Here is a 27,602-nt window from a genome sequence, read left to right on the forward strand (position 1 = left end):
ACACTATCCTACACCCACTAGGGACAATTTTTACATTTACCAAGCCAATTAACCTACACACCTGCACGCCTTGGAGTGTGGAGGAAACCGAAGATCTCGGAGAAAACCCACGCAGGTCACGGGGAGACGTACAAACTCCGTACAGACAGTGCCCGTAGTCGGGATGGAACCCGGGTCTCCGGCGCTGCATTCGCTGTGGTAGTGGGCCTGGGCGATGCACTGGGCCTTACGGTTAGAATGCTGTAGCGTGTGAGTAGGGTTGCCAACTTCCTCACCTCCCAAATAAGGGACGAAAGGTGACGTCACCGCCCCGCGCCCCACGTGACATCACCCAGCCAGCGGCCACGTGCTCCCGCTCCACCAATGGTGGCCGCCTGGGCCGGGAGGCGGGTTGCTACCCAACCTCTCTCCGTCAGGCGGCGCCTGGGCCTCCGGGCCTACACAGTCTGGAACCTACACTGTCTGGGCCTACAGTGTCCGGGCCCACAGTGTCCGGGCCCACAGTGTCCGGGCCCACAGTGTCCGGGCCCACAGTGTCCGGGCCCACAGTGTCCGGGCCCACAGTGTCGGGCCCACAGTGTCCGGGCCCACAGTGTCCGGGCCTACACTGTATGGGGTATGGGGAGAAGGCAGGAAACGGGGTACTGATTGAGAATGATCAGCCATGATCACATTGAATGGCGGTGCTGGCTCAAAGGGCCCGAATGGCCTCCTCCTGCACCTATTGTCTATTGTCTATTGTCTACACTGTCCGGCCTACAGTGTCCGGGCCTACAGTGTCCGGGCCTACAGTGTCCGGGCCTACAGTGTCCGGGCCTACAGTGTCCGGGCCTACAGTGTCTGGGCCTACAGCGCCCCCCGGGCCTAATACGGGACAAGGGCGGTCCCGTAAGGGACAAACCAATTTAGTCCAATATACGGGATGCCCCGGCTAATACGGGACAGTTGGCAAGCCTAGTTGTTGTCGCTGTGGTAGTGGGCCTGGGCGATGCACTGGGCCGTACGGTTACAGAATGCTGCAGCGTGTGGGCCATTGAACAAACTTCAACCGAAAGAGAAGCATGGCTGCTAGTCTTGTAGGGACGACTTGGACCTTCACACAAGGGCCTGGCTCTTTGCTATATCTGCTTCCCACACAAGGCTAATCTTGTTTTCTCTCCGCCTCATTGCCTTTCTCCACGCCAGTATTGTTTTGCTAGTTTCAGTTGATTATCCTTCTGGGTCATCTTGGTTGGCCATCTTCCCTTAAAGAGGAATTAGTCAAGTCACTTAAAGTTAGCATGCAGGTACAGCAGGCAGTGAAGAAAGCTAATGGCCTTCATGACAAGAGGAGTTGAGTACAGGAGCAAAGAGGTCCTTCTGCAGTTGTATAGGGCCCTAGTGAGACCGCACCTGGAGTACTGTGTGCAGTTTTGGTCTCCAAATTTGAGGAAGCACATTCTTGCTATTGAGTGCAGCGAAGGTTCATGAGGTTAATTCCCGGAATGGCGGGACTGTCGTATGTTGAAAGACTGGAGTGACTGGGCTTGTATACATAGAAACATAGAAAATAGGTGCAGGAGTAGGCCATTCGGCCCTTCGTGCCTGCACCGCCATTCAATATGATCATGGCTGATCATCCAACTCAGTATCCCGTACCTGCCTTCTCTCCATACCCCTTGATCCCTTTAGCCACAAGGGCCACATCTAACTCCCTCTTAAATATAGCCAATGAACTGGTCTCAACTATCCTCTGTGGCAGAGAATTCCACAGATTCACCACTCTGTGTGAAAAAAAACGTTCTCATCTCGGTCCTAAAAGACTTCCCCCTTATCCTTAAACTGTGACCCCTTGTTCTGGACTTCCCCAACATCGGGAACAATCTTCCTGCATCTAGCCTGTCCAACCCCTTAAGAATTTTGTAAGTTTCTATAAGTTTCTATAAGTTTCTATAAGATCCCCCCTCAATCGTCTAAATTCCAGCGAGTATAAGCCTATCCAGTCAAGCTGAGTCTACACTGGAATTTAGAAGGATGAAAGGGGATCTTATTGAAACATATAAGATTATTAAGGGATTGGACACGCCAGAGGCAGGAAACATGTTCCCAATGTTGGAGGAGTCCAGAACAAGGGGCCACAGTTTAAGAATAAGGGGTAGGCCATTTAGAACAGAGATAAGGAAAAACGTTTTCACTCAGAGAGTTGTGAATCTGTGGAATTCTCTGCCTCAGAAGGCAGTGGAGGCCAATTCTCTGAATGAATTCAAGAGAGAGCTGGATAGAGCTCTTAAGGATAGCGGAGTCAGGGGGTATGGGGAGAAGGCAGGAACGGGGTACTGATTGAGAATGATCAGCCATGATCACATTGAATGGCGGTGCTGGCTGGAAGGGCCGAATGGCCTCCTCCTGCACCTATTGTCTATTGCCTATTGGGGCAACGGAATGGAAGGTTTTTTTTCCGGTAGGGTCCCGACCCAAAACGTCATCTTCCCATTCCCTCCACAGATGCTGCCTGACCAGCAGAGTTCTTCCAGCAGTTTGCTTGTCACTCAAGATCCCAGCATCTGCAATCTCTTGTGTCTCCTGCTTATGTTCCTTTCATGGAGAGGCCAGCTCTGTCTCTGCTCGCTGTCTCGCCACTCTGTCAGAGAAATAAGATGGCCGAATCTCCAGGTGCTGTCTGTACGGAGTTTGCACGCTCTCCCCGTGACCTGCGTGGGTTTTCTCTGGGTGCTCCGGTTTCCTCCCACACTCCACAGACGTGCGGGTTTGTTGGTTAATTCGCTTCTGTAAAAATTGTGATTGTCCCTAGCATAGAAACATAGAAAATGGGTGCAGGAGTAGGCCATTCGGCCCTTCGAGCCTGTACGCACCGCCATTCAATATGATCATGGCTGATCATCCAACTCAGTATCCCGTACCTGCCTTCTCTCCATACCCCCTGATCCCTTTAGCCACAAGGGCCACATCTAACTCCCTCTTAAATATAGCCAATGAACTGGCCTCAACTACCTTCTGTGGCAGAGAATTCCACAGATTCACCACTCTCTGTGTAAAAAAAAACGTTCTCATCTCGGTCCTAAAAGACTTCCCCCTTATCCTTAAACTGTGACCCCTTGTTCTGGACATCCTAGCGTGTGTAGGATGGTGCTAGTGTACGGGGTGATCGCTGGTCGGCGCGGACTCAGTGGGTGGAAGGGCCTGTTTCCGTGCTGTATCTCTAGAAGTCTCAACTCTACTTGTTTTCTGCTTCTTGCTCTGGTCTCCGCTGTGATTTACGAGCAACTTTGGCAAAGGAAAAGCTTTCAGCATGACTGGGTTGCAGGTGATCTCAGATGTTAACTCCCGACCCCGCCTCCCCTGGGAAATTTCTAAACTGCGCAAGGTGGGGAAATAGTTTTGAAAACCTGTTCACGGCTCGTGGGAGGATGGCTGCAGCAGAGCTAGATACGTCAAGCGGCTATTAATCTGAGGAGATAATACTTGTGCAAGAGACCTTCTGTCCAAGTGTTCACAACAGCACAGCAGAGGTTAAAGAGGTTGTGGGGAGAAGGCAGGAGAATGGGGTTTGGAGGGAGAGATAGGTCAGCCATGATTAAATGGCGGAGTAGACCTGATGGGCCGAATGGCCTAATTCTACTCCTATCACTTATGAACTTATGATAACCCAGGGCAGTGGTTAAAGGTTCACAGACGTGTGGCAGTGGCCTACAACTAGGGGTGCCAACTATCCTAGTTGCCAAATAGGGGACAAAGGGTGACGTCACCGCCCCGCGCCCCACGTGACCTCACCCAGCCAGCAGCCACGTGCTCCCGCTCCACCAATGGCGGCCACCCGGGCCTCCGGATCTGCACTGTCCGGACCTACACTGTCCGGACCTACACTGTCCGGACCTACACTGTCCGGACCTACACTGTCCGGACCTACACTGTCCGGTCCTACACTGTCCGGGCCTGCACTGTCCGGTCCTACTCTGTCCGGACCTGCACTGTCCGGTCCTGCACTGTCCGGGCCTGCACTGTCCGGTCCTACACTGTCCGGGCCTACACTGTCCGGGCCTACACTGTCCGGGCGTCCAGCGTCCGGGCCTACAGCGTCCGGGCCTACAGCGTCCGGGCCTACAGCGTCCAGGCCTACAGCGCCCCCCGGGCCTAATACGGGACAAGAGCGGTCCTGTACGGGAGAAACCAATTTAGCGCAAAATATGGGATGTCCCTGCTAATACGGGACAGTTGGCAACCCTAGTGATCTGCAATGTATGGTATGGCACCTTATGTGTCACATATGCTGAGGTACAATGAAATATATTTTTATACACGGTTCAGTACAAGTATCACTATACATAAGCACTTAGATACATATTAGATAAGCATCTCAGATAGGGGACAAATGTATAGCAGCAGTACACTGACACAGTATACAGTTTGGCGCCATTTCCAAGTAACAGTTGTTGTAAGTGTAGGGATCTTGACCTGACCATGAAGGCCCGTTGTCATGGCGACGTTGCAGGGTCGGCCTGGCCCAGCGTAGCCGTTGGTGCCCTCTGCCGCTGCTCCACCGCTGTAGGCCGTGCGTGGTCCCCGCGCTCGGCCTCTTGGAGCGGCGCCCGGTCTAGCCGAGCCCCAGGCTGCTGCAGGGGCCTCCAGCCCCAGGCTGCTGCATGGGCCCCTCAGGCAGCTCCTCTGGAGAAAAGGAATAGATGACGTCATGGGGGAATTCAGCCGAACGCCAGCACCAAGTTTGGCCGTGGGCAAGTTCAGAAATCATAATCAAAGCACTAGAGTTGTGAAAAACAGTTGGAGACGGGAAGGACTATACTTTAAATAATTAGCTCAGAAATTTGAACTTTCTACCCTATTAATCAGGGACGTGTTTCCAACCTTTGAACAACTGATGGTTAAAAGTGAGATCCCGACCGGATTTTTCAGTCTAATAATTACTGGCTCGATCAGCTCTGAGAGTCATAAACTCAAAGAGTCAGAGTCAGACAGCACAGAAACAGGCCCTTCAGCCCAACGAATCCATGCTGACCGAGATGACACATCGAAGTTAGCCACATATTTTCCCCCATTTGGCCCATGTCCCTCTGAACCTTTCCTCTCCTGGCGCCAGTCCAAGTGTCTTTTAAATGTTATCGTACCTGCCTCAGCGTTAGGGCGGCACGGTGGCGCAGCGGTAGAGTTGCTGCCTCACATTGCCAGAGCCTCGGGTTCGATTCTGACTACGGGTGCTGTCTGTATGGAGTTTGATCCTTGTCTCTGTGACCTGCGTGGGTTTTTCCCCGGGTGCTTCGGTTTCCTCCCGCGTTCCAAAGACGTGCAGATTTGTAGGTTCATTGGGCTCGGTAAAAATTGTCTAAATTGTCCCCAGTGGGTAGAATAGTGTCAGTGTACGGGGTGATCACTGGTCGGCCCGGACTCGGTGGGCCAAAGGGCCTGTTTCCACATTGTATCTCTGACCAAACTGAACAACCTCGAAGGTATTTATTTCACAAAATGCTGGAGTAACTCAGCAGGTCAGGCAGCATTTCACAGTCGCCAACTGTCCCGTATTAGCCAGGACATCCCGTATTTTGGGCTAAATTGGTTTGTCCTGTACGGGACTGCCCTTGCCCTGCATTAGGCTCGGACGGCGCTGTAGGCCCGGACAATGTGGGCCTGGACACTGTATGCCCAGACACGGTATGCCCGGACACTGTAGGCCAGGACACTGTAGGCCAGGACACTGTAGGCCCGGGCACTGTAGACCCAGACACAGTAGCCCGGGGGCCGCAGCAGTGTAGGCCTGGGCGCTGCCAAATGGCGGTTGCGTAGCAACCCGCCTCCCGGCCCGGGTGGCCGCCATTGGTGGAGCGGGAGCACGTGGCCGCTGGCTGGGCTAGGTCACGTGGGCGTGGAGCGGTAACGTCACCTTGTCCCTTATTTGGGAGTGAGGAAGTTGGCGACCCTAGCCCTGAGTGATGAAGGCCAATGCACCAAAAGCCTTTTTGACCAACCTATCCACCTGTGAACAACTTTTAAGGAAGTGTACACCTTTAACTCCCTGGTCCACTCGTCCTTTCCCACCCAAACCACCCCCTCCCCAGGTACTTTCCCCTGCAACCGCAGGAGATGCAACACCTGTACTCCTGGATCCCTCTTGCTTGACGACAATTCCCAGGGCCCTACTACTGTGAAGGGCCTGCCCTGGTTAGACTTCCCAAATCAACACCTCACACACGTCTGCATTGATTCCATTGCCATTGAAGACGGACACAAAATGCTGGAGTAACTCAGCGAGTCAGGCAGCATCTCTGGAGAGAAGGAATGGGTGACGTTTCGGATCGAGACCCTTCTTCAGACTGAGAGTCAGGGGTGGGCCATTCTTGAGTCCACTTGCCCAACTAGTCTCAGGCCTCCAGTCCAGATAAGAACCTTCCACCTAGGGTTGCCAACTGTCCCGTATTAGCCGGGACTTCCCATATATTGGGATAAATTGGTTTGTCCCGTATGGGACCGCTTTTGTCCCGTATTAGGCCCGTGGGGGGCGCTGTAGGCTGGGACAGTGTAGGCCCGGACACTGTAGGCCCGGACACTGTAGGCCCAGGGGCCGCTGTAGGCCCAGACACTGTAGGCCTGGACACAGTAGGCCGGACACTGGAGTCCCGGGGGCTGCTGTAGGCCCAGACAGTGTAGGCCCGGGGGCCCATGCGCCGCCTAACGGAGGTTGCGTAGCAACCCGCCTCCTGGCCCGGGCCACTGGCTGGGTGAGGGCACATGGGGAGCAGGGCGGTGACGTCACCCTGTGTCCCTTATTTGGGAGTGAGGAAGTTGGCAACCCTACTTCCTTCCATGAAGCCAATTCTGTATCCCAGTCGGCCATCTCTCCTTGGGTCCCAGGCGAGCTAGCATTCCCGAGTAGCCTAAAATGCAGAACCTTTCAGGCCTTGCTGGTCCATATGGGCAACATCTATGGCCTTGCCCTCCTTCCTCAGCCTTGGTTGCCGCTTCAAAACAAACTCAATCAAATTCACGAGACGTAAACTCCAGTTCCCTAACGCGGGCTGGAAGGAGCTGCAGCCGAACGCACCTCCCACAGGCGCAGTCCACAGGGACATTGGAATCAGACACAAAAGCTTTTCACTGTACCTCGGTACACATGACAATAATAAACACATACCAATACGACAGTGGCGTTTAAGAGGTCTTTACACAGGTGCATGGATATGCAGGGAATGGAGGTATATGTACAGGCAATAGACAATAGACAATAGGTGCAGGAGGAGGCCATTCGGCCCTTCGAGCCAGCACCACCATTCAATGTGATCGTGGCTGATCAATCTCAATCAGTACCCCGTTCCTGCCCTCTCCCCATACCCCCTGACTCTGCTATCCTTAAGAGCTCTATCTAGCTCTCTCTTGAATGCATTCAGAGAATTGGCCTCCACTGCCTTCTGAGGCAGAGAATTCCACAGATTTACAACTCTCTGACTGAAAAGGTTTTTCCTCATCTCCGTTCTAAATGGCCTACCCCTTATTCTTAAACTGTGGCCGCTGGTTCTGGACTCCCCCAACATTGGGAACATGTTTCCTGCCTCCAGCGTGTCCAATCCCTTAATAATCTTATATGTTTCAATAAGATCCCCTCTCATCCTTCTAAATTCCAGCGTATACAAGCCTAGCCGCTCCAGTCTTCCAACATATGACAGTCCCGCCATTCCGGGAATTAACCTGGTGAACCTACGCTGCACGCCCTCAATAGCAAGAATGTCCTTCCTCAAATTTGGAGACCAAAACTGCACACAGTACTCCAGGTGCGGTCTCACTAGGGCCCTGTACAACTGCAGAGGAGATTAGTTACATTGACATCATGTTCGGCACAGACATTGTGGGCCGAAGGGCCTGTTCCTGTGCTGTACTGTGCAGGAAGGAACTGCAGATGCTGGTTTACACCGAAGATAGACACAAAATGCTGGAGTAACTCAGGCAGCATCTCGGGAGAGAAGGAATGGGTGACGTTTCGGGTCGAGACCCTTCTTCAGACTGTGTTTCTATGTTCTATGTACGAATGCCATGATCTACACTGTGATCTGCTGAGTCAGTGGCCAACTCCTACATCTGGCAAGCACAATGTGGCCTCCTCGAATTATTCATTACTCTTCCGGCCAACTCCCCCTTACTGCATGTCAGTCTCAGTACAATGGCTGCTTCGCTGCCAGATTACAAATCCCAGTCTGTGGAAAGCTCGGAAATACCACTGTTAGGAAATCTTGGAAGTATCTTGAAATCGGAGCGACTCTATGTAAGGAATTTGCAAAGGGTGGGGGAGATGCTGTTGTACAAAATGTCCGTCACCTCCAACGGGACCCCACTACTGGCAAAACCTTCCCATCTCCTCCCCTCTCTGCTTTCCGCAGAGACCGTTCCCTCCGCAACTCCCTGGTCCACTCGTCCCTTCCTACCCAAGCCACCCCCTCCCCAGGCACTTTCCGCAGGAGATGCAACACCTGTCCCTTTATCTTCCCCCTCGACTCCATCCAAGGACCCAAACAGTCTTTCCAGGTGAGGCAGAGGTTCACCTGCACCTCCTCCAACCTCACCTACTGTATCCGCTGTTCCAGGTGTCAACTTCTCTACATCGGCGAGACCAAACGCAGGCTCGGCGATCGCTTCGCTCGACGCCTCCGCTCAGTCCGCCGTAACCTACCTGATCTCCCGGTGGCTCAGCACTTCAACTCCCACTCCCAGTCTGACCTTTCTGTCCTGGGCCTCCTCCATTGTCAGAGTGAGGCCCAGCGCAAATTGGAGGAACAGCACCTCATATTTCGCTTGGGCAGCTCACACCCCAGCGGCATGAACATTGACTTCTCTAACTTCCTGTTTTCCCTCTCTCTCCATCCTCTCCCCCTTCCCAGTTCTCCCACTAGTCTTCCTGTCTCCGACTACATCCTATCTTTGTCCCGCCCCCTCCCCTGACATCAGTCCGAAGAAGGGTCTCGACCCGAAACGTCACCCATTCCTTCTCTCCTGAGATGCTGCCTGACCCGCCGAGTTACTCCAGCATTCTGTGTCTGCCTGTTGTAATGAAGGTGCCTTCAGACTGTCTTGCGATGGTCCATCTTGCGAACTTGGCTGAAAGTGCTTGCACTTTTCTTGGAAGGCTGGGGAAAGCTGACATGAAACCATACCTAGCCTGACCATCATCAGGTCCAGGAGTCGACCCTCATCTCTGGTCTTTTTTTTTAGCTTAGCTTACAGATACAGCACAGAAACATGCCCCTCGGCCCACCGAGTCCACGCCAACCCAGCGATCCCCACACACCGACACTGTCCCACGCACACTCGGGACAATGTACAACCTTTACCGAAGCCAATTAGCTTACAAACCTCCACCTCTTTGGAGTGTGGGAGGAAACCGGAGCGCCCGGAGAAAACCCAACCAGGTCACGGGGAGAACGTACAAACTCTGTACAGACGGCGCCCGTAGTCAGGATGGAACCCGGGTCTCTAGCGCTGTGAGGCAGCAGCTCTACCCGCTGCGCCACCGTGCCGACTGGATTCTGGGCACTGCAGGTGGACAACACACTGTCCAAAACGGACCTCCGCCTCAAAGTGTCCAGAAATTGGAGGAGCAGCCTGACAATGCTCTGGGTTGGGAAAAGCCACAATAGTCACCCATTAACATTCAGTTTTACATTGGTGAGAGTAGACAATAGACAATAGACAATAGGTGCAGGAGGAGGCCATTCGGCCCTTCGAGCCTGTACGCACCGCCATTCAATGTGATCATGGCTGATCATTCTCAATCAGTACCCCGTTCCTGCCTTCTCCCCATACCCCCTGACTCCGCTATCCTTAAGAGCTCTATCTAGCTCTCTCTTGAATACATTCAGAGTCTTGGCCTCCACTGCCTTCTGAGGCAGAGAATTCCACAGATTCACAACTCTCTGACTGAAAAAGTTTTTCCTCATCTCCGTTCTAAATGGCCTACACCTTATTCTTAAACTGTGGCCCCTGGTTCTGGACTCCCCCAACATTGGGAACATGTTTCCTGCCTCTAACGTGTCCAACCCCTTAATAATCTTATACGTTTTGATAAGATCCCCTCTCATCCTTCTAAATTCCAGTGTGTACAAGCCCAGTCGCTCCAGTCTTTCAACATACGACAGTCCCGCCATTCCGGGAATTAACCTGGTGAACCTACGCTGCACGCCCTCAATAGGAAGAATATCCTTCCTCAAATTTGGAGACCAAAACTGCACACAGTACTCCAGGTGCGGTCTCACCAGGGCCCGGTACAACTGCAGAAGGACCTCTTTGCTCCTACCGATCTCACGATCTTCCCAAAGACGTGCGGTTTTGTGGGTTAATTGTCCCTCTGTGAATCTATTGTGTAGGGAGTGAATGTGGACGTGGGATAACATAGAACTGGTTTGAATGGGTGATCGATGGTCGGCGCGGACTCGGTGGGCCGAAGGGCCTGTTTCTAGGCTGTATCTTTAAACTAAACTAAACTGTGTAGCCTAGGGCTCAGTCAGACTGCGTTCCTTTGGCAGGGTAAAAGATTGAAAGCTGATGCTCTGTTTGTGTGTGGGCTGGACTATTTAATTCCTGGTTGGACAATAACTCAGTCTGTGTACATTGAACAGAAATAGACCGATTAGATGCTTTAGTCCCAAAGTGCTGGAGTGACTCAGCAGGTCAGGCAGCATCTGTGGAGAACATGGATAGGTGACGTTTCACAGAGTGCTGGAGTAACTCAGCGGGTCAGGCAGCATCTGTGGGGAACATGGATAGGTGACGTTTCACAGAGTGCTGGAGTAACTCAGCGGGTCAGGCAGCATCTCTGGAGAAAATGAAGGCTTCCGACCCAAAATGTCACCTATCCATGTTCTCCACAGATGCTGCCTGACCCGCTGAGTTACTCCAGCACTCTGTGAAACGTCACCTATCCATGTTCTCCACAGATGCTGCCTGACCCGCTGAGTTACTCCAGCACTCTGTGAAACGTCACCTATCCATGTTCTCCACAGATGCTGCCTGACCCGCTGAGTTACTCCAGCACTCCGTGAAACGTCACCTATCCATGTTCTCCACAGATGCTGCCTGGCCCAGAGTTACTCCAGCATTTTGTGTCAATCGTCCATAGGAACCAGCACCTGCACTTCCTTCCTACACATACTACAGATTAGGTACAGATTACAGCATAATCAAGGACCAGTCTCACCCCGGCCACTCCCTCTTCTCCCCTCTCCCATCGGGCAAGAGGTACAGAAGTGTGAAAACGCACACCTCCAGATTCAGGGACAGTTTCTTCCTGGCTGTTATCAGGCAACTGAACCATCCTACCACAACCAGAGAGCAGTGCTGGACTACTATCTACCTCATTGGTGACCCTCGGACTATCTTTAATCGGACTTTACCTTGCACCAAACGCAATTCCCTTATCATGTATCTGCACGCTGTAAATGGCTCAATTGTAACCATGGATATTGTCTTGCATTGACTGGTTACCACGCTACAAAAGCTTTTCACGTGATAATAAACAAAACTCAACCAACATGCTTTATCAGATTGAAGATGTACCAACAAAATTATACCATTTAGACAGGTGTGGGCAGGAGAGAAATGTGGAAGAGTGTAGACACAAAGTGCTGGAGTCGCTCAGCGGGACAGGCAGCATCTCTGGAGAGAAGGGACGGGTGACGTTTCGGGCCGAGACCCTTCTTCAGACTTCAGATGTGGAAGAGTGGATCGGGACTGGCCGGGCATGGCTTTGTCTAAGTTGTGGTCCATCTGTGTTTTCAGACAAGCCCAGCAAAATGATCAACACGACTAGCAGCAGCAGCATCAGTCGGCCACGGTTCTTTGCTACCATGGAAATGACCTTCCATCGCGAGGCGGAGAAAAAAGTTTTCATTCCTGACAGCCACTCGGTAAGTCTGGACATCAGAGACGTCATTCGAGTCTCAACCCGTTGTCGTTTGGGTGAAGTAGCTGGTTGAACAGCTCCTTTATTTTCTTGCAAAATATTTGTATTCAGAACCAAAGATACTAGAGGAATAAGGTGGACCACTCCGTCAAAATCGCCTATACTGAAGTGTAGTTCGCAAAGAAGCGTAACGTCCGCCAGTTTAGTAGGCAACCAAAGATACTAGAGGAGCAAGATGGACCACTCCGTTGGTCCGCCATTTTAGATGAACAAGATGGACCACTCCATTGACATCGCCTATACTGAAGTGTAGTTCGCAAAGGGGCGGAACGTCCGCCATTTTAGTAGGCAACCAAAGATACTAGATGAAGCAGATGGACCACTCCGTTGACATCGCCTATACAGAAGTGTAGTTCGCAAAGGAGCGTAACGTCCGCCATTTTAGTAGGCAACCAAAGATACTAGAGGAACAAGATGGTCCACTCCATTGAAATCGCCTATACTGAAGTGTAGTACGCAAAGGGGCGGAACGTCCGCCATTTTAGTAGGCAAAACCCCCCGTTCGCGATGCCTCTCTCAGTGTAATCAGTGTTGTGGGGGAACAGTATGTGTGATGATACCATTAAAATGCAGAATATATCTCATCTATCAACTCACAGATCGTTGTTATTTTTCTTTTTAAATGTTTCTGCAAGTTTCTGCCGACTAAAATGGCCGCCGTGACGTACTACGGTTGTTAGGGTCGAGTGGTCTATCTTGCTCCTCTAGTATCTTTGTTCAGAACAGAGTTAAATGACATAGCAATGAACATGCGGACGTAGATTTTAAATAAATCAACACACAGATGAAAAGACACACTTTGATAAGAAACACTCAAATAATACACAAAGGAAAAATACAAGAATATACAGAAACATAAAGGAAATAGAAATAATTTTTTAAAATAGTAATACAAAATCCTGAGAATCCAACCACACCATCAGTCACACACCCCACCCTGGCTAATTAAGAATAAAGACTGCACCTACACACAACAGAACTGAACAAACCAGCCCTTAGTCCGGCTGAACCTGCAAATCTGTTACGTATGATAAAAAAGGTTGCCATTTGTGAAAAAATCTATCAGTACATCCCCTCAATGTATGTTTAACTTTCACAAGTTGAAGAAAAAGCACTGCATCTTTGAGCCACTGTGACACAGAGGGAGGGTTGGGAGATTTCCACTGCAGGAGTAGGCGACGTCTGGCTATTAAAGATGTAAAATTGATCATTTCCTTTTGCACAGAGTTTAATCGACCCGACTCACCTGGAGTCCCAAAGATGGCTGCCAATGGACAGGGCTGTACATGTACTCACATTATATTAAAGTAGCCGGGACAGAAATTATGTAATCGTGGACAAAGGAAAAACATATGGCTCAAATGACAGCGTGGGCCCGAACTTCTATCACGTTTATCCTCACCCCTCTGGATAAATTTCGGACAGACTTGATTTGGAAAAATGGACCCTGTGTATGACCTTAAACTGCATGAGTGCAAGACGTGACAGTACTTAGCCCACCCGCGACGTTATCCCACCACGCCTCAGTAAGCTGAAGCCCCAGCTCTCCCTCCCAAGCAGCCCTTGTTTGAGAGTTGGACTAAACCTCCCCATTCCTGGCAGCCACCCGGTAGGTCTGTACATCAGAGACGCCGTTCGGAGTGGAGACAGAGTCTGAACCCATTGAACAGCTCCTGTCACTCCACGAGACCTTAGACGAACCAAATGATCACCTAACCGGGGGGGAGAGCGGAACCTCTCTTCACCCTCCTGCTACACGTTACATGAAGTGGTAGTCACACAGTGTGGAAACAGGCCCTTCGGCCCTCAATGTCCGTGCCAGCCCTCAATGATTCCAAGTTAAACTCATCTCCTCTGCCTGCACGTGATCCACATGCCTCCATTCCACGCACATCCAGGTGCTTGTCTAAGAGCCACTATCGTATCGGCCTCCACCACCACCCCTGGCAACGTGTTCCAGGCACCCACCACCCTCTGTGTGTAAAAGAAACTTGCCCCGCACATCTTCTTTACACTTTGCCCCCTCTCATCTTAAAGCTGTGGCCTCTGGTTACAGAGTCATGCAGTACAGAAACACGTCCTTTGGCCCAACTGGTCCATGCCGACATTTGACGTTTTCATCCTGGGCGGTGACTTGAATACCCGACCTATGCTTCCAACTGACTCAAGCTGAGGGGGAGGCAATTTAGGATAGGGAGGAAAAGAAATGGGTTTTGGCCAGGTGCTCCAGTTTCCAACCAAACGCACTCCAAAGACGTACAGGTTTGTCGGCTAATTGGCTTCGGTAAAGATTGTAAATTGTCCCAAGTGTGTGTAGGGTGGTGTTAGCGTGTGGGGATCGCTGGTCGGCACGGACTCGGTGGGCCGAAGGGCCTGTTTCCGCGCTGTATCTCTAAACGGAACTAAATTCCAATGTCTCCCTGGCACTCCCGCCCCGTCCTATATTGCAGCCATTCTGCTTCCCCGAATGTTCTTCTTATATCCACCCACCGTACAATACAAAGGACTCCCTTCTTGTCCAAAGATAAAACCTCTCCCTCAGATCGTTCCCTGCGGCAAAAGCTGTTTAAAATGTCTCCGTGTGCTTCCTCTGTCTCTGACTATCCCAACTGTATCACACACTGTAGCTCACTGTAACACATTGTAGCGCACTATAGCGCACTGTAACACACTGGATACGCTTGTATACACTGGAATTTAGAAGGATGAGAGGGGGATCTTATCGAAACATAAGATTATTAAGGGGTTGGACACGCTAGAGGCAGGAAACATGTTCCCAATGTTGGGGGAGTCCAGAACCAGGGGCCACACAGTTTTAGAATAAGGGGTCGGCCATTTAGAACGGAGATGAGGAAAAACATTTTCAGCCAGAGAGTTGTGAATCTGTGGAATTCTCTGCCTCAGAAGGCAGTGGAGGCCAATTCTCTGAATGCATTCAAGAGAGAGCTAGATAGAGCTCTTAAGGATAGCGGAGTCAGGGGGTATGGGGAGAAGGCAGGAACGGGGTACTGATTGAGAATGATCAGCCATGATCACATTGAATGGCGGTGCGTACAGGCTCGAAGGGCCGAATGGCCTCCTCCTGCACCTATTGTCTATAACTCCAGCCTGCACAGCCAGCCATGGCAGATCCATACACCAGTCCCTCACACTCTCTCTCTCTCTCTCTCCCTCCCTCACTCATCTCCCTCCCTCACTCTTTCTGTATCTTTCTCTTGTCCTCTATCCACTTTTCCCCCTTTCTCTTTCTTTCTCCCTCCCTACTCTCTCTTTCACTCTCCATGCTCTCTCTCTTCGGCTGTCTCTCTCTCTCTCTTCCTCCTGACCTCTCTCTCTCTCTCTCTCCCTCCACTCTCTTTCTCTTCCTCCACTCTCTCTCTTCCTCCCGACCTCTTTCTCTTTCCCACCTCCATTCTCTGCACTCTCTTTTTCTGCTTCCTCTTTCACTCTCTCACTTCCTCCGTTTTCTCCCTCTCCCTCTTTTCCTTCCCCCTTTCTCCCCCTCTCTCACTCCCCCTTTCTCTCCCCTTTCCTCGGCTCCCTCTCTCACAGCTCTTTTGCCAATAGACAATACACAATAGACAATAGGTGCAGGAGGAGGCCATTCGGCCCTTCGAGCCTGTACGCACCGCCATTCAATGTGATCATGGCTGATCATTCACAATCAGTACCCCGTTCCTGCCTTCTCCCCATACCCCCTGACTCCGCTATCCTTAAGAGCTCTATCTAGCTCTCTCTTGAATGCATTCAGAGAATTGGCCTCCACTGCCTTCTGAGGCAGAGAATTCCACAGATTCACAACTCTCTGACTGAAAAAGTTTTTATTCATCTCAGTTCTAAATGGCCTACCACTTATTCTTAAACTGTGGCCCCTGGTTCTGGACTCCCCCAACATTGGGAACATGTTTCCTGCCTCTAACGTGTCCAACCCCTTAATAATCTTATACGTTATTAAATACGCTTGCCATTAAATACGCTTGACGTTCAGCTTTCAGGTGTCTAACGCTGCTATTTCTTTATGTCTGCAGACTCGGTTCAGTTTTCGGAAGCTCTGGGCCTTTACGGGTCCTGGGTTTCTGATGAGTATCGCTTACTTGGACCCCGGAAACATTGAATCTGACCTTCAGTCCGGAGCTGTGGCAGGGTTCAAGGTACGATCTTCACTCCTTTACAAAAGTCTCCCAGCCGTGTTAATACTTTCCGCTGATCCACAGTTGTGTATACCAAAAGAAAATCAACAATCTTAAAATTCACAATGACAATCACAATAATACTTTATTAGCCAAGGATGTTTTGCAACATACGAGGAACTTCATTTGCAGTACAGTCACCCCAATAAAAAGCAACAGGACGCACAAAATACATTTTAACATGAACATCCACCACAGTGACTCCTCCAAGGTATTTATTCACAAAATGCTGGAGTAACTCAGCGGGTCAGGCAGCATCTGTGGAGAACATGGATAGGTGACATTTCACAGAGTGCTGGAGTAACTCAGCGGGTCAGGCAGCATCTGTGGAGAACATGGATAGGTGACATTTCACAGAGTGCTGGAGTAACTCAGCGGGTCAGGCAGCATCTCAGGAGAGAAGGAATGGGTGACGTTTCGGGTCGAGGGCGTGCAGCTTAGGTTTACTAGGTTAATTCCCGGAATAGCGGGACTGTCATACGTTGAAAGACTGGAGCGACTAGGCTTGTATACACTGGAATTTAGAAGGATGAGAGGGGATCTTATCGAAACGTATAAGATTATTAAGGGGTTGGACACGTTAGAGACAGGAAACATGTTCCCAATGTTGGGGGAGTCCAGAACAAGGGGCCACAGTTTAAGAATAACGGGTAGGCCATTTAGAACGGAGATGAGGAAAAACTTTTTCAGTCAGTGAGTTGTGAATCTGTGGAATTCTCTGCCTCAGAAGGCAGTGGAGGCCAATTCTCTGAATGCATTCAAGAGAGAGCTAGATAGAGCTCTTAAGGATAGCGGAGTCAGGGGGTATGGGGGAGAAGGCAGGAACGGGGTACTGATTGAGAATGATCAGCCATGATCACATTGAATGGCGGTGCGTACAGGCTCGAAGGGCCGAATGGCCTCCTCCTGCACCTATTGTCTATTGTCTATTGTCGAGACCCTTCTTCAGACTGAAGACGGGTCTCGACCCGAAACGTCACCCATTCCTTCTCTCCAGAGATGTTGCCTGACCTGCTGAGTTACTCCAGCACTCTGTGAATAAATAAATACCTTCGATTTGTACCAGCATCTGCAGTTATTTTCTTACAGTGACTCCTCCACATTCCTCACTGTGATGGAAGGCGAACGAAAGTTCAATCTCTCCCCTTCTTTGCCCTCCAGTGGTCGGGGGCCACGAACCTTCCGTTGACGGGACGATCTTGGCTCCCGTAGCCGGCGGTCGGGCCTTCCTCGTCAGGGCGATCAAGCTCCTGCATCGGAGGGGGGGGGGGGGGGTCTCAGCTCCCCCACGCCGGGCGATCTACCCCGGGTCGGGACCAGTCGAACGCCGTGTGGCTTGGAGCTCCTGACCGGTCAACCAAAGTTCCACCAAAGACTGTACAACACCAGGAATTCTACCACCAGAATATATATATATGGCACCCTCTCCCCTTCCCTGTCCCCCCTCTACGAGGAATTGGCCCAACGGGTCCACTTGGTCTAGTATATTACTAAAAATCTCATCTTGTGTATATATGTATATATAGACAATAGACAATAGGTGCAGGAGGAGGCCATTCGGCCCTTCGAGCCAGCACCGCCATTCAATGTGATCATGGCCGATCATCCACAATCAGTACCCCGTTCCTGCCTTCTCCCCATACCCCCTGACTCCGCTATCCTTAAGAGCTCTATCTAGCTCTCTCTTGAATGCATTCAGAGAATTGGCCTCCACTGCCTTCTGAGGCAGAGAATTCCACAGGTTCACAACTCTCTGACTGAAAAAGTTTTTCCTCATCTCAGTTGTAAATGGCCTACCCCTTATTCTTCAAGGAATCCAAGGATTAATAGCAAGAGTGAGACACAGATTGATATTTCGGGGTGTGTACATGCGTTTGGGCACGGTGGCGCAGCGGGTAGAGCTGCTGCCTCACAGCGCCAGAGGCCCGGGTTTGATCCTGACCACGAGTACTGTCTGTGCGGAGTTTGCACGTTCTCCCCGTGACCTGCGTGGGTTTTCTCCGGGTGCTCCGGTTTCCTCCAAGGACGTGCGGGTTTGTAGGTTCATTGGCTTCGGTATAATTGCCGTCTCAATGAATGAATGAATGAATGAATAAGTTTATTGGCCAAGTATGTGCACATACAAGGAATGTGCCTCGGCGCTCCGCTCGCAAACGACAACGCAAACACACAGTTAACAATTCAGAATAAAGCAGAACCACTTCAAAACAGTAAGGGCACAACATTACGGTCTAAACACGTGGGTGAAAATAAACCACAGCAAAAAAAAGACGGCAGACTTGGGTTATTGTGTGTGGCTTGTACGTTCTCCCCGTGACCCGCGTGGGTTTTCTCCGGGTGCTCCGGTTTCCTCCCACGCTCCAAAGGACGTGCGGGTTTGTAGGTTAATTAGCCCCGAGTTCTGTAAATTGCCCCCTAGCGTGTAGAATGGAACGAGTGTAAGGGGGGGTCGCTGGTCGGTGCGGACTCGGTGGGCCGAAGGGCCTGTATCTCGAAACTAAAACGAAGCCTGCTGGATTTGACTCGCTTTTTCCTCTGTCATTTTACTTCAGATCCTCTGGGTTTTGCTGTTAGCCACCATCATCGGCCTCATGTTACAGAGGTTGTCGGCACGCCTCGGAGTCGTAAGTGGCATGCAGTTAGCTGAGGTCTGTCGCAGGCAGTATCCTAAGGTGAGTGCCATAGTTTAAAGCCTCTCCGTCAAACGTTCATGTACTTTTACATCCACTTCCATCTGTGTTAAGGGGGCAGAGATATTATAACTGGTGAGTGCCGGTGGTTCGTGAGTTCAAGAGAGAGCTAGATAGAGCTCTTAAAGATAGCTGAGTCAGGGGGTATGGGGGAGAGGGCAGGAACAGGGTACTGATTGAGAATGATCAGCCACGATCACATTGAATGGCGGTGCGTACAGGCTCGAAGGGCCGAATGGCCTCCTCCTGCACCTATTGTCTATTGTCTATTATTCATAAGTAATAGGAGCAGAATTAGGCCATTCGGCCCATCAACTCTACTCCGCCATTCAATCATGGCTGATCTATCTCTCCCCTCTCAACCCCACTCTCCTGCCTTCTCCCCATAACCCCTGATTAAGAATCAATCAATCTCCACCTTAAAGATATACACTGACTTGGCCTCCACAGCCGTCTGTGGCAATGAATTCCACAGATTCACCACCCTCTGACTAAAGAAATTCCTCCTCATCTCCTTCCTAAAGGAACGTCCTTTAATTCTGAGGCTGTGCCCTCTGGTCCCGGACTCTCCCACTAGTGGGAACATCCTCTCCACATCCACTCTATCCAGGCCGCTCACTGGAGGTGCTTCAAGAAACAACTGGGGGAAATATGTTGAGTAGATAGAGAAAATGCACCGATGAGCCAAAACATTATGGCCACCTGCCTAATATGCTGTTGGTCCTCCGTGTGCAGCCCCATACGCAGCAGGGTGCGATGCACTGTGTATTGTGACACATTCCTCCCGTGACCACCATTAACATTCTCTGTGACTTGTGCCACAGTCGACCTTCTGTCGGTTCGGACCAGACGGGACAGCCTTCGTTGCCCTCGCGCATCGATGAGCCTTGGGCGCCCAACACCCTGCCTGTCGCCGGTTTGTGGTTTGTCCCTCCTCGGACCACTGTCGGTCGGTACTCACCACTGCTGACCGGGAGCACCCCACAATCCTTGCCGTTTCAGAAATGCTCTGACCCAGTCGTCTGGCCATAACAATTTGGCCCTTGCCAAAGTCGCTCAATTCTTTACTCCTGCCCATTTCTCCTGCATCCAACACGTCAACCTCAAGAACTGACTGTTCACCTGCTGCCTAATATATCCCACCCCTTGACAGGTGCCATTGTAACAAGATAATCAATGTTATTCACTTCGCCTATCAGTGGTCATAATGTTTTGGCTGATCTGTGTATATAGAGGAGAGAGTTGGGAGCAAGTTCATAAGTTCCTTTGTCCCGCCCCCCTGACATCAGTCTGAAGAAGGGTCTCGACCCGAAACGTCACCCATTCCTTCTCTCCTGAGATGCTGCCTGACCTGCTGAGTTACTCCAGCATTTTGTGAAATAAATACCTTCGGGGAAAATAGAGAGTAAGTTATCTTTGTTACGAAAATGAAAGGGATAAATGATAAATGATAAATGAGGATTATTGGTTGAAATTCTTTTCTGCACCAGCACCATGGGTCTTGGAGCGGCCATGTTTAAGGTCCACTTTGGGAGGTTTGAGTTCACCCTGATTGTGCTGACGCTGTGTCTTTGAACGTCTTTGCTGTCCTTCCCTTGAGAGGTTTACTCATCTGTATCAGACCATCAGGCAGTGCTGGCTCGGGACTAATGCTTGTCACCTCTTGTTACTACTCCAGTTCCCTCGGATTGCTCTATGGCTGATGGTGGAACTGGCGATCATCGGCTCGGACATGCAGGAGGTGATCGGGTCGGCCATCGCTCTGAACTTGCTGTCTGCTGGGAGGTAGAGTACAGCCTCTTCAGGTTCACTTGGACTGCATTTCAGTTGGCACTGCACGGTGGCGCAGCGGGTAGAGCTGCTGCCTCACAGCGCCGGAGACCCGGGTTCCATCCTGACTGCGGGCGCTGTCTGCACGGTGTTTGTACGTTCTCCCCGTGACCTGCGTGGGTTTCCTCCGGGTGCTCCGGTTTCCATCCACATTCCAAAGACGTACAGGTTTGTAGGTTAATTGGCTTCGGTTAAAAAAATTGTAAATTGTCCCAAGTTAGGAACAGGGGACGTACAACGAGATCTGGGTGTCCTAGTGCATCAGTCACTGAAAGGAAGCATGCAGGTACAGCAGGCAGTGAAGAAAGCCAATGGAATTGTTGGCCTTCATAACAAGAGGAGTTGAGTGTAGGAGCAAAGAGGTCCTTCTGCAGTTGTACCGGGCCCTAGTGAGACCGCACCTGGAGTACTGTGTGCAGTTTTGGTCTCCAACTTTGAGGAAGGATATTCTTGCTATTGAGGGCGTGCAGCGTAGGTTCACTAGGTTAATTCCCGGAATGGCGGGACTGTCATATGTTGAAAGACTGGAGCGACTAGGCTTGTATACGCTGGAATTTAGAAGGATGAGAGGAGATCTTATCGAAACGTATAAGATTATTAAGGGGTTGGACACGTTAGAGGCAGGAAACATGTTCCCAATGTTGGGGGAGTCCAGAACCAGGGGCCACAGTTTAAGAATAAGGGGTAGGCCATTTAGAACTGAGATGAGGAAAAACTTTTTCAGTCAGAGAGTTGTGAATCTGTGGAATTCTCTGCCTCAGAAGGCAGTGGAGGCCAATTCTCTAAATGCATTCAAGAGAGAGCTGGATAGAGCTCTTAAGGATAGCGGAGTCAGGGGGTATGGGGAGAAGGCAGGAACGGGGTACTGATTGAGAATGATCAGCCATGATCGCATTGAATGGCGGTGCGTGCAGGCTCGAAGGGCCGAATGACCTCCTCCTGCACCTATTGTCTATTGTCTATTGTGTGTAGGATAGTGCTAGTGTGCGGGGTGATCGCTGGTCTGCGTGGACTCGGTGGGCCGAAGGGCCTGTTTCCACACTGTATCTCTAAAGACTAAAGTCTAACGTAGTGTCGGAAGGAACTGCAGATGCTGGTCTACACCGAAGATTGACACAAAATGCTGGAGTAACTCAACGGCAAAGATACTAGAGGAGCAAGATAGACCACTCGACCCTAACAACCAAAGATACTAGAGGAGCAAGATAGACCACTCGACCCTAACAACCAAAGATACTGGAGGAGCAAGATAGACCACTCGACCCTAACAACCAAAGATACTAGAGGAGCAAGATAGACCACTCGACCCTAACAACCAAAGATACTAGAGGAGCAAGATAGACCACTCGACCCTAACAACCAAAGATACTAGAGGAGCAAGATAGACCACTCGACCCTAACAACCAAAGATACTAGAGGAGCAAGATAGACCACTCGACCCTAACAACCAAAGATACTAGAGGAGCAAGATAGACCACTCGACCCTAACAACCAAAGATACTAGAGGAGCAAGATAGACCACTCGACCCTAACAACCAAAGATACTAGAGGAGAAAGATAGACCACTCGACCCTAACAACCAAAGATACTAGAGGAGCAAGATAGACCACTCGACCCTAACAACCAAAGATACTAGAGGAGCAAGATAGACCACTCGACCCTAACAACCAAAGATACTAGAGGAGCAAGATAGACCACTCGACCCTAACAACCAAAGATACTAGAGGAGCAAGATAGACCACTCGACCCTAACAACCAAAGATACTAGAGGAGCAAGATAGACCACTCGACCCTAACAACCAAAGATACTAGAGGAGCAAGATGGACCACTCGACCCTAAAAACCGTAGTACGTCACGGCGGCCATTTTAGTAGGCAGAAACTTGCAGAAACATTTTAAAAGAAAAATAACAAAAATCTGTGAGTTGATAGATGAGATATATATTGCATTTTAATGGTATCATCACACATACTGTTCCCCCAAAACACTGATTACACTGCGAGAGGCAGAGCGAACGGCGGGTTTTGCTTACTAAAATAGCGGACGTTCCGCTCCTTCGCGTACTACACTTCAGTATCGGCGATTTTAACGGAGTGGTCCATCTTGCTCCTCTAGTATCTTTGGTTGCCTACTAAAATGGCGGACGTTACGCTCCTTTGCGGACTACACTTCAGTATAGGCGATTTCAACGGAGTGGTCCATCTTGCTCCTCTAGTATCTTTGCTGAGCGGGTCAGGCAGCATCTCGGGAGAGAAGGAATGGGCGACGTTTCGGGTCGAGACCCTTCTTCAGACACATTTTTTGTCACAGCTACCGAGGTACAGTGAACAGCTTTTGTTGCGTGCTAACCAGTCAGCGGAGAGACAACACATGATCACATTCAAGCCATTCATAGTGTTTCCATACATGGGAGGGTGAGTTCTACAAAGCGTTTCCACTTCTTCACTAAAGTGGGCAAGAGATTCATGAAAGAACATGACATTGCCCCAGGCAAGATTAAGATTCAGTATCTGGAAAAGACAGACGAAGATGGCAGATTGTTTGGAGATACAGCGCGGAAACAGGCCCTTTCGGCCCACCGTGCCCGCGCCGACCAGCGATCCCCGCGCACTAACACTGTCCTACACCCACTAGGGACAATTTTTACATTTGCCAAGCCAATTAACCTACAAACCCACACGTCTTTGGAGTGTGGGAGGAAACCGAAGATCTCGGAGAAAACCCACGCAGGTCACGGGGAGAACGTACAAACTCCGTACAGACGGCACCCGTAGTCGGGATCGAACCTGAGTCTCAGGCGCTGCATTCGCTGTAAGGCAGCAACTCTACCGCTGCGCCACCGAGTCGCCACTCAGTCTTGTAACTGAGGCAAAATCTGGTCCAGTGGGATGGTCTGTAACTGGGGGACAGTGGGAGCCATTGTACGGTTGGAGAGAGTCGGTTCATGAGGGGGAATTATACACAGTGGGATAATTTACTACTGTGGACAGCATATTACAATGGCAGCCTACAGTGGAGACTGTGTGGCTGGGAGACTGTACATGCGTTAGGACATATATAGGACATGCGTTAGGGCCGTATAGGGCGGTCATGGTGGCGCAGCGGTAGAGTTGCTGCCTTACAGCGAATGCAGCGCCGGAGACCCGGGTTCCATCCCGACCGCGGGCGCTGTTTGTACGGCAAATCTAAATCTTGTATCTCTAAATCTAAAAAGAAAAAATCTAATTCAAAGCTTCAAGCACAGTTACCGCAGATGCCATTCGGTTTTAGTGTGGCAATCTGAATCTGTGGTACATGACCATGAAAGACACAGAGTGCTGGAGTAACTCAGCGGGTCAGGCAGCATCTGTGGAGAACATGGATAGGTGACGCTTCGGGATGGGACCCTTCTTCAGCAAGTTTCCTCTCTGCACCCCCCCCCCCCCCCCCCCCCCCCCCAATGGCTGCATTTCTGCAAGGTTTGACTGCATTGCCGTAAGGCAACACTGTTATGAGACTGCATTACAGTGAGACTTTGCTGCAAAATTGCATTGCTGGCAGACTATTACTACAAGATTGCATTATTATTACTGTAAGGCTGTACTGCTGCAAAAACTGCATGGGACGACATTGATGCAATGCTATATTGCTACATGAATATTGTAAACAAGGCTTCGGTGCTGCATAGCTATTGCTGCAAGACTGTTGCTCCGTGACACTGTGTAAGACTCCTGTTGCAATACTGAATTGGCGCAGGTGTATAATAACAAGCTGCCTTGTTGCAAGATTATTACTGCATTGATGTACGAATGCATGGTGGTAACTGCAAAACTGCATTGCTCTGTGACGATCGCGCTGCAGCACTGCTGAGAGATTGCTTTGCCAGGAGAACATTACGGCTGCAAGATGGCGCTGTTGCAAGACAATTTCTGCATGGCTGCATTACTGCAAGAAAATTGCTGCATTGCAATTGCTGTGAGCGTGGATTGCTGCAGGGTCTGTGTACTGGAGACCCTTGGACTATCTTTTATCGGACTTTACGGGACTTTACCTTGCACTGAACGCTGTTCCCTTATCATGCATCTGTACACTGTGGACGGCTCGATTGTAATCAAATATTGTCTTTCCGCTGACTGGTTGGCACGCAACAAAAAAGCTTTTCACTGTAGATTTTCTAGATTTTAGATTTAGATTTAGAGATACAGCGCGGAAACAGGCCCTTCGGCCCACCGAGTCCGCACCGCCCAGCGATCCCCGCACACACTAACACTCTCCTACACCCACTAGGGACAATTTTTACATTTACCCAGTCAATTAACCTACAAACCTGCGCGTCTTTGGAGAGTGGGAGGAAACCGAAGATCTCGGAGAAAACCCACGCAGGTCACGGGGGGAACGTACAAACTCCGTACAGACGGCGCCCGTAGTCAGGATGGAACCCGGGTCTCCGGCGCTGCATTCGCTGTAAGGCAGCAACTCTACCGCTGCGCTACCGTGCCGCCCTAAGCTTCTTGCGAAGTTACACTTTGCAGCTGATCTTGTCGCAGTGTTGGCGGAGGTTAGCATCCTGAGCCATTGATGGTTGGACAGTTCGACTAACCACCTGCTCTCTCTGTGTTTAGGATTCCGCTCTGGGGCGGAGTAATTATAACTATTGCAGACACGTTTTTATTCCTCTTCTTGGATAAATATGGTAAGTTTGACATTATTCGTATGAGTTTACCAAAAGGTGTGTGCAGTGTATGCGATTTTGGTGTTGAACAATTATTGCTTTAAGGACTTTGTCATATGATTAACTGCCTTCTGGGCAGCAACATTGTGGACAAAAGGTTCCAGAGGAAGTCCCTGAATAAACTACGCACATACACTAGAGTTTGAGCTCTTATTCACAAAATGCTGGAGTAACTCAGCAGGTCGGGCAGCATCTCGGGAGAGAAGGAATGGGTGACGTTTCGGGTCGAGACCCTTCTTCAGACTGATGTCAGGGGAGGGGGCGGGACAAAGGAAGGATATAGGTGGAGACAGGAAGATAGAGGGAGAACTGGGAAGGGGGAGGGGAAGAGAGGGACAGAGGAACTATCTAAAGTTGGGGAAGTCAATGTTCATACCGCTGGGCTGCAAGCTGCCCAGGCGAAATATGAGGCACCAATTTGCGGTGGGCCCCACTATGGCACTGGAGGAGGCCCATGACAGAAAGGTCAGACTGGGAGTGGGAGGGTGAGTTGAAGTGCTCAGCCACCGGGAGATCAGGTTGGTTAAGGCGGACTGAGCGAAGGTGTTGAGTGGAGTGTTGGACTTGACAATGGACTTTAATGGACATTACCAGTTAACCCACAAACCCGCACGTCTTTGGGGTGTTGGAGGAAACCGGAGCACCCGGAGGAAACCCACGCAGGTCACGGGGAGAACGTGCAAACTCCGTACAGACAGTGCCCGTCGTCAGGATGGAACCCGGGTCTCTGGCGCTGTGAGGCGGCAACTCTACCGCTGTGCCACCGTGGAGAAGATAGTGGCTTGTTTAGGTCCAAGAATGGATGAAAGTTGGAAGTTCAATGGCAGCCGGTTCAAACGGAAGACGAACCCCAGGAGTGACGTCGAGCTCCAGTTGTGAATGGTCTTCACCGGTCACTGCATGAGACTTGGTCCCAACCTACTGCAGGGCAGACCAAACCTTATGTACTACGGAAGGAAGAGGAACCGTGAGTTTGTGGAAACATTGGCAAAAGTTCCCCAGTCTGTGCGACATCTCAGTAGTGTATCCTTTTCCCCCACATTATGACTCAAACAATGCGCTAAAACCTGCTTGTAATGCTTCAAGCTCTGCAGTATCTATATCCTAAAACTCTCGTTTGTTTGGTTGTTTGTTTGTTCCTGAACTACAGCCAAAGCGGTACACGATAGCGCGACAGTTTTCGGCCCACCTTACTCACCGTCGTCCCTTTGGTGCTAATGGAAGAAGTTTCATTGAAATCGGTGTTATATTTTTAAAGTTATTCACATTTTAAAGTTTAAATCTATCTCCTAGGGAGGGAGGGGAGGGGGGGAGAGAGGAGGGAGAGGGGGGAAGGCGAAGTGAGACTGGGGGGGAGAGGGGAGGGGGGGTAAGGGTGGGGGGAGGAGAGGGAGGGAGGGGGGAGGGGGGAGGGGGGAGGGGGGAGGGGGAGGGGAGGGGAGGGTGCTGCACCAATGCAGGAGAGGTTTGGGCCCAACGGGTCCACTTGGTCTAGTATAACGTAAAAACAGAAAATGCTGGAAGCACTCAGCATGTCAGGCAGCATCTGTGGGGGGGGGGGGGGGGGAGAGGGAGAAAGAGAGTGAGAGTGAAAGAAAGAGTGAGAGTGAAAGAAAGAGAGAGAGAGTGAAAGAAAGAGAGAGAGAGTGAAAGAAATAACGTGAGAGTGAAAGAAAGAGAGTGAGAGTGAAAGAAAGAGAGTGAGAGTGAAAGAAAGAGAGTGAGAGTGAAAGAAAGAGAGAGTGAAAGAAAGAGAGTGAGAGTGAAAGAAAGAGAGTGAGAGTGAAAGAAAGAGAGAGTGAAAGAAAGAGTGAGAGTGAAAGAAAGAGAGTGAAAGAAAGAGAGAGAGAGTGAAAGAAAGAGAGAGAGAGTGAAAGAAATAACGTGAGAGTGAAAGAAAGAGAGTGAGAGTGAAAGAAAGAGAGAGTGAAAGAAAGAGAGTGAGAGTGAAAGAAAGAGAGTGAGAGTGAAAGAAAGAGAGTGAGAGTGAAAGAAAGAGAGTGAGAGCGAAAGAAAGAGAGTGAGAGTGAAAGAAAGAGAGAGTGAAAGAAAGAGAGTGAAAGAAATAGAGTGAGAGTGAAAGAAAGAGAGTGAGAGTGAAAGAAAGAGAGAGTGAAAGAAAGAGAGTGAAAGAAAGAGAGTGAGAGTGAAAGAAAGAGAGTGAAAGAAAGAGAGTGAGAGTGAAAGAAAGAGAGTGAGAGTGAAAGAAAGAGAGTGAGAGTGAAAGAAAG

General features: G+C 50.4%; 1 protein-coding gene across 1 annotated transcript in view; it reads left to right on the top strand.

Moving 5' to 3' along the window:
- The window catches only part of LOC144612022 (natural resistance-associated macrophage protein 2-like), a 56,310-nt gene that overhangs the window by 2,488 nt on the left and 26,220 nt on the right, over positions 1-27,602 (top strand). Inside the window, exons 2-6 of the mRNA XM_078431478.1 lie at positions 11,767-11,894; positions 15,979-16,101; positions 18,693-18,812; positions 20,509-20,615; positions 25,262-25,332. Of these exons, the coding sequence (XP_078287604.1) occupies positions 11,767-11,894; positions 15,979-16,101; positions 18,693-18,812; positions 20,509-20,615; positions 25,262-25,332 (549 nt within the window). The remainder of the gene's footprint in view (positions 1-11,766; positions 11,895-15,978; positions 16,102-18,692; positions 18,813-20,508; positions 20,616-25,261; positions 25,333-27,602) is intronic.

Source organism: Rhinoraja longicauda, chromosome 42, assembly GCF_053455715.1.
Source record: "Rhinoraja longicauda isolate Sanriku21f chromosome 42, sRhiLon1.1, whole genome shotgun sequence".
In the NCBI taxonomy this organism is placed as follows: Eukaryota; Metazoa; Chordata; class Chondrichthyes; order Rajiformes; family Arhynchobatidae; genus Rhinoraja; species Rhinoraja longicauda.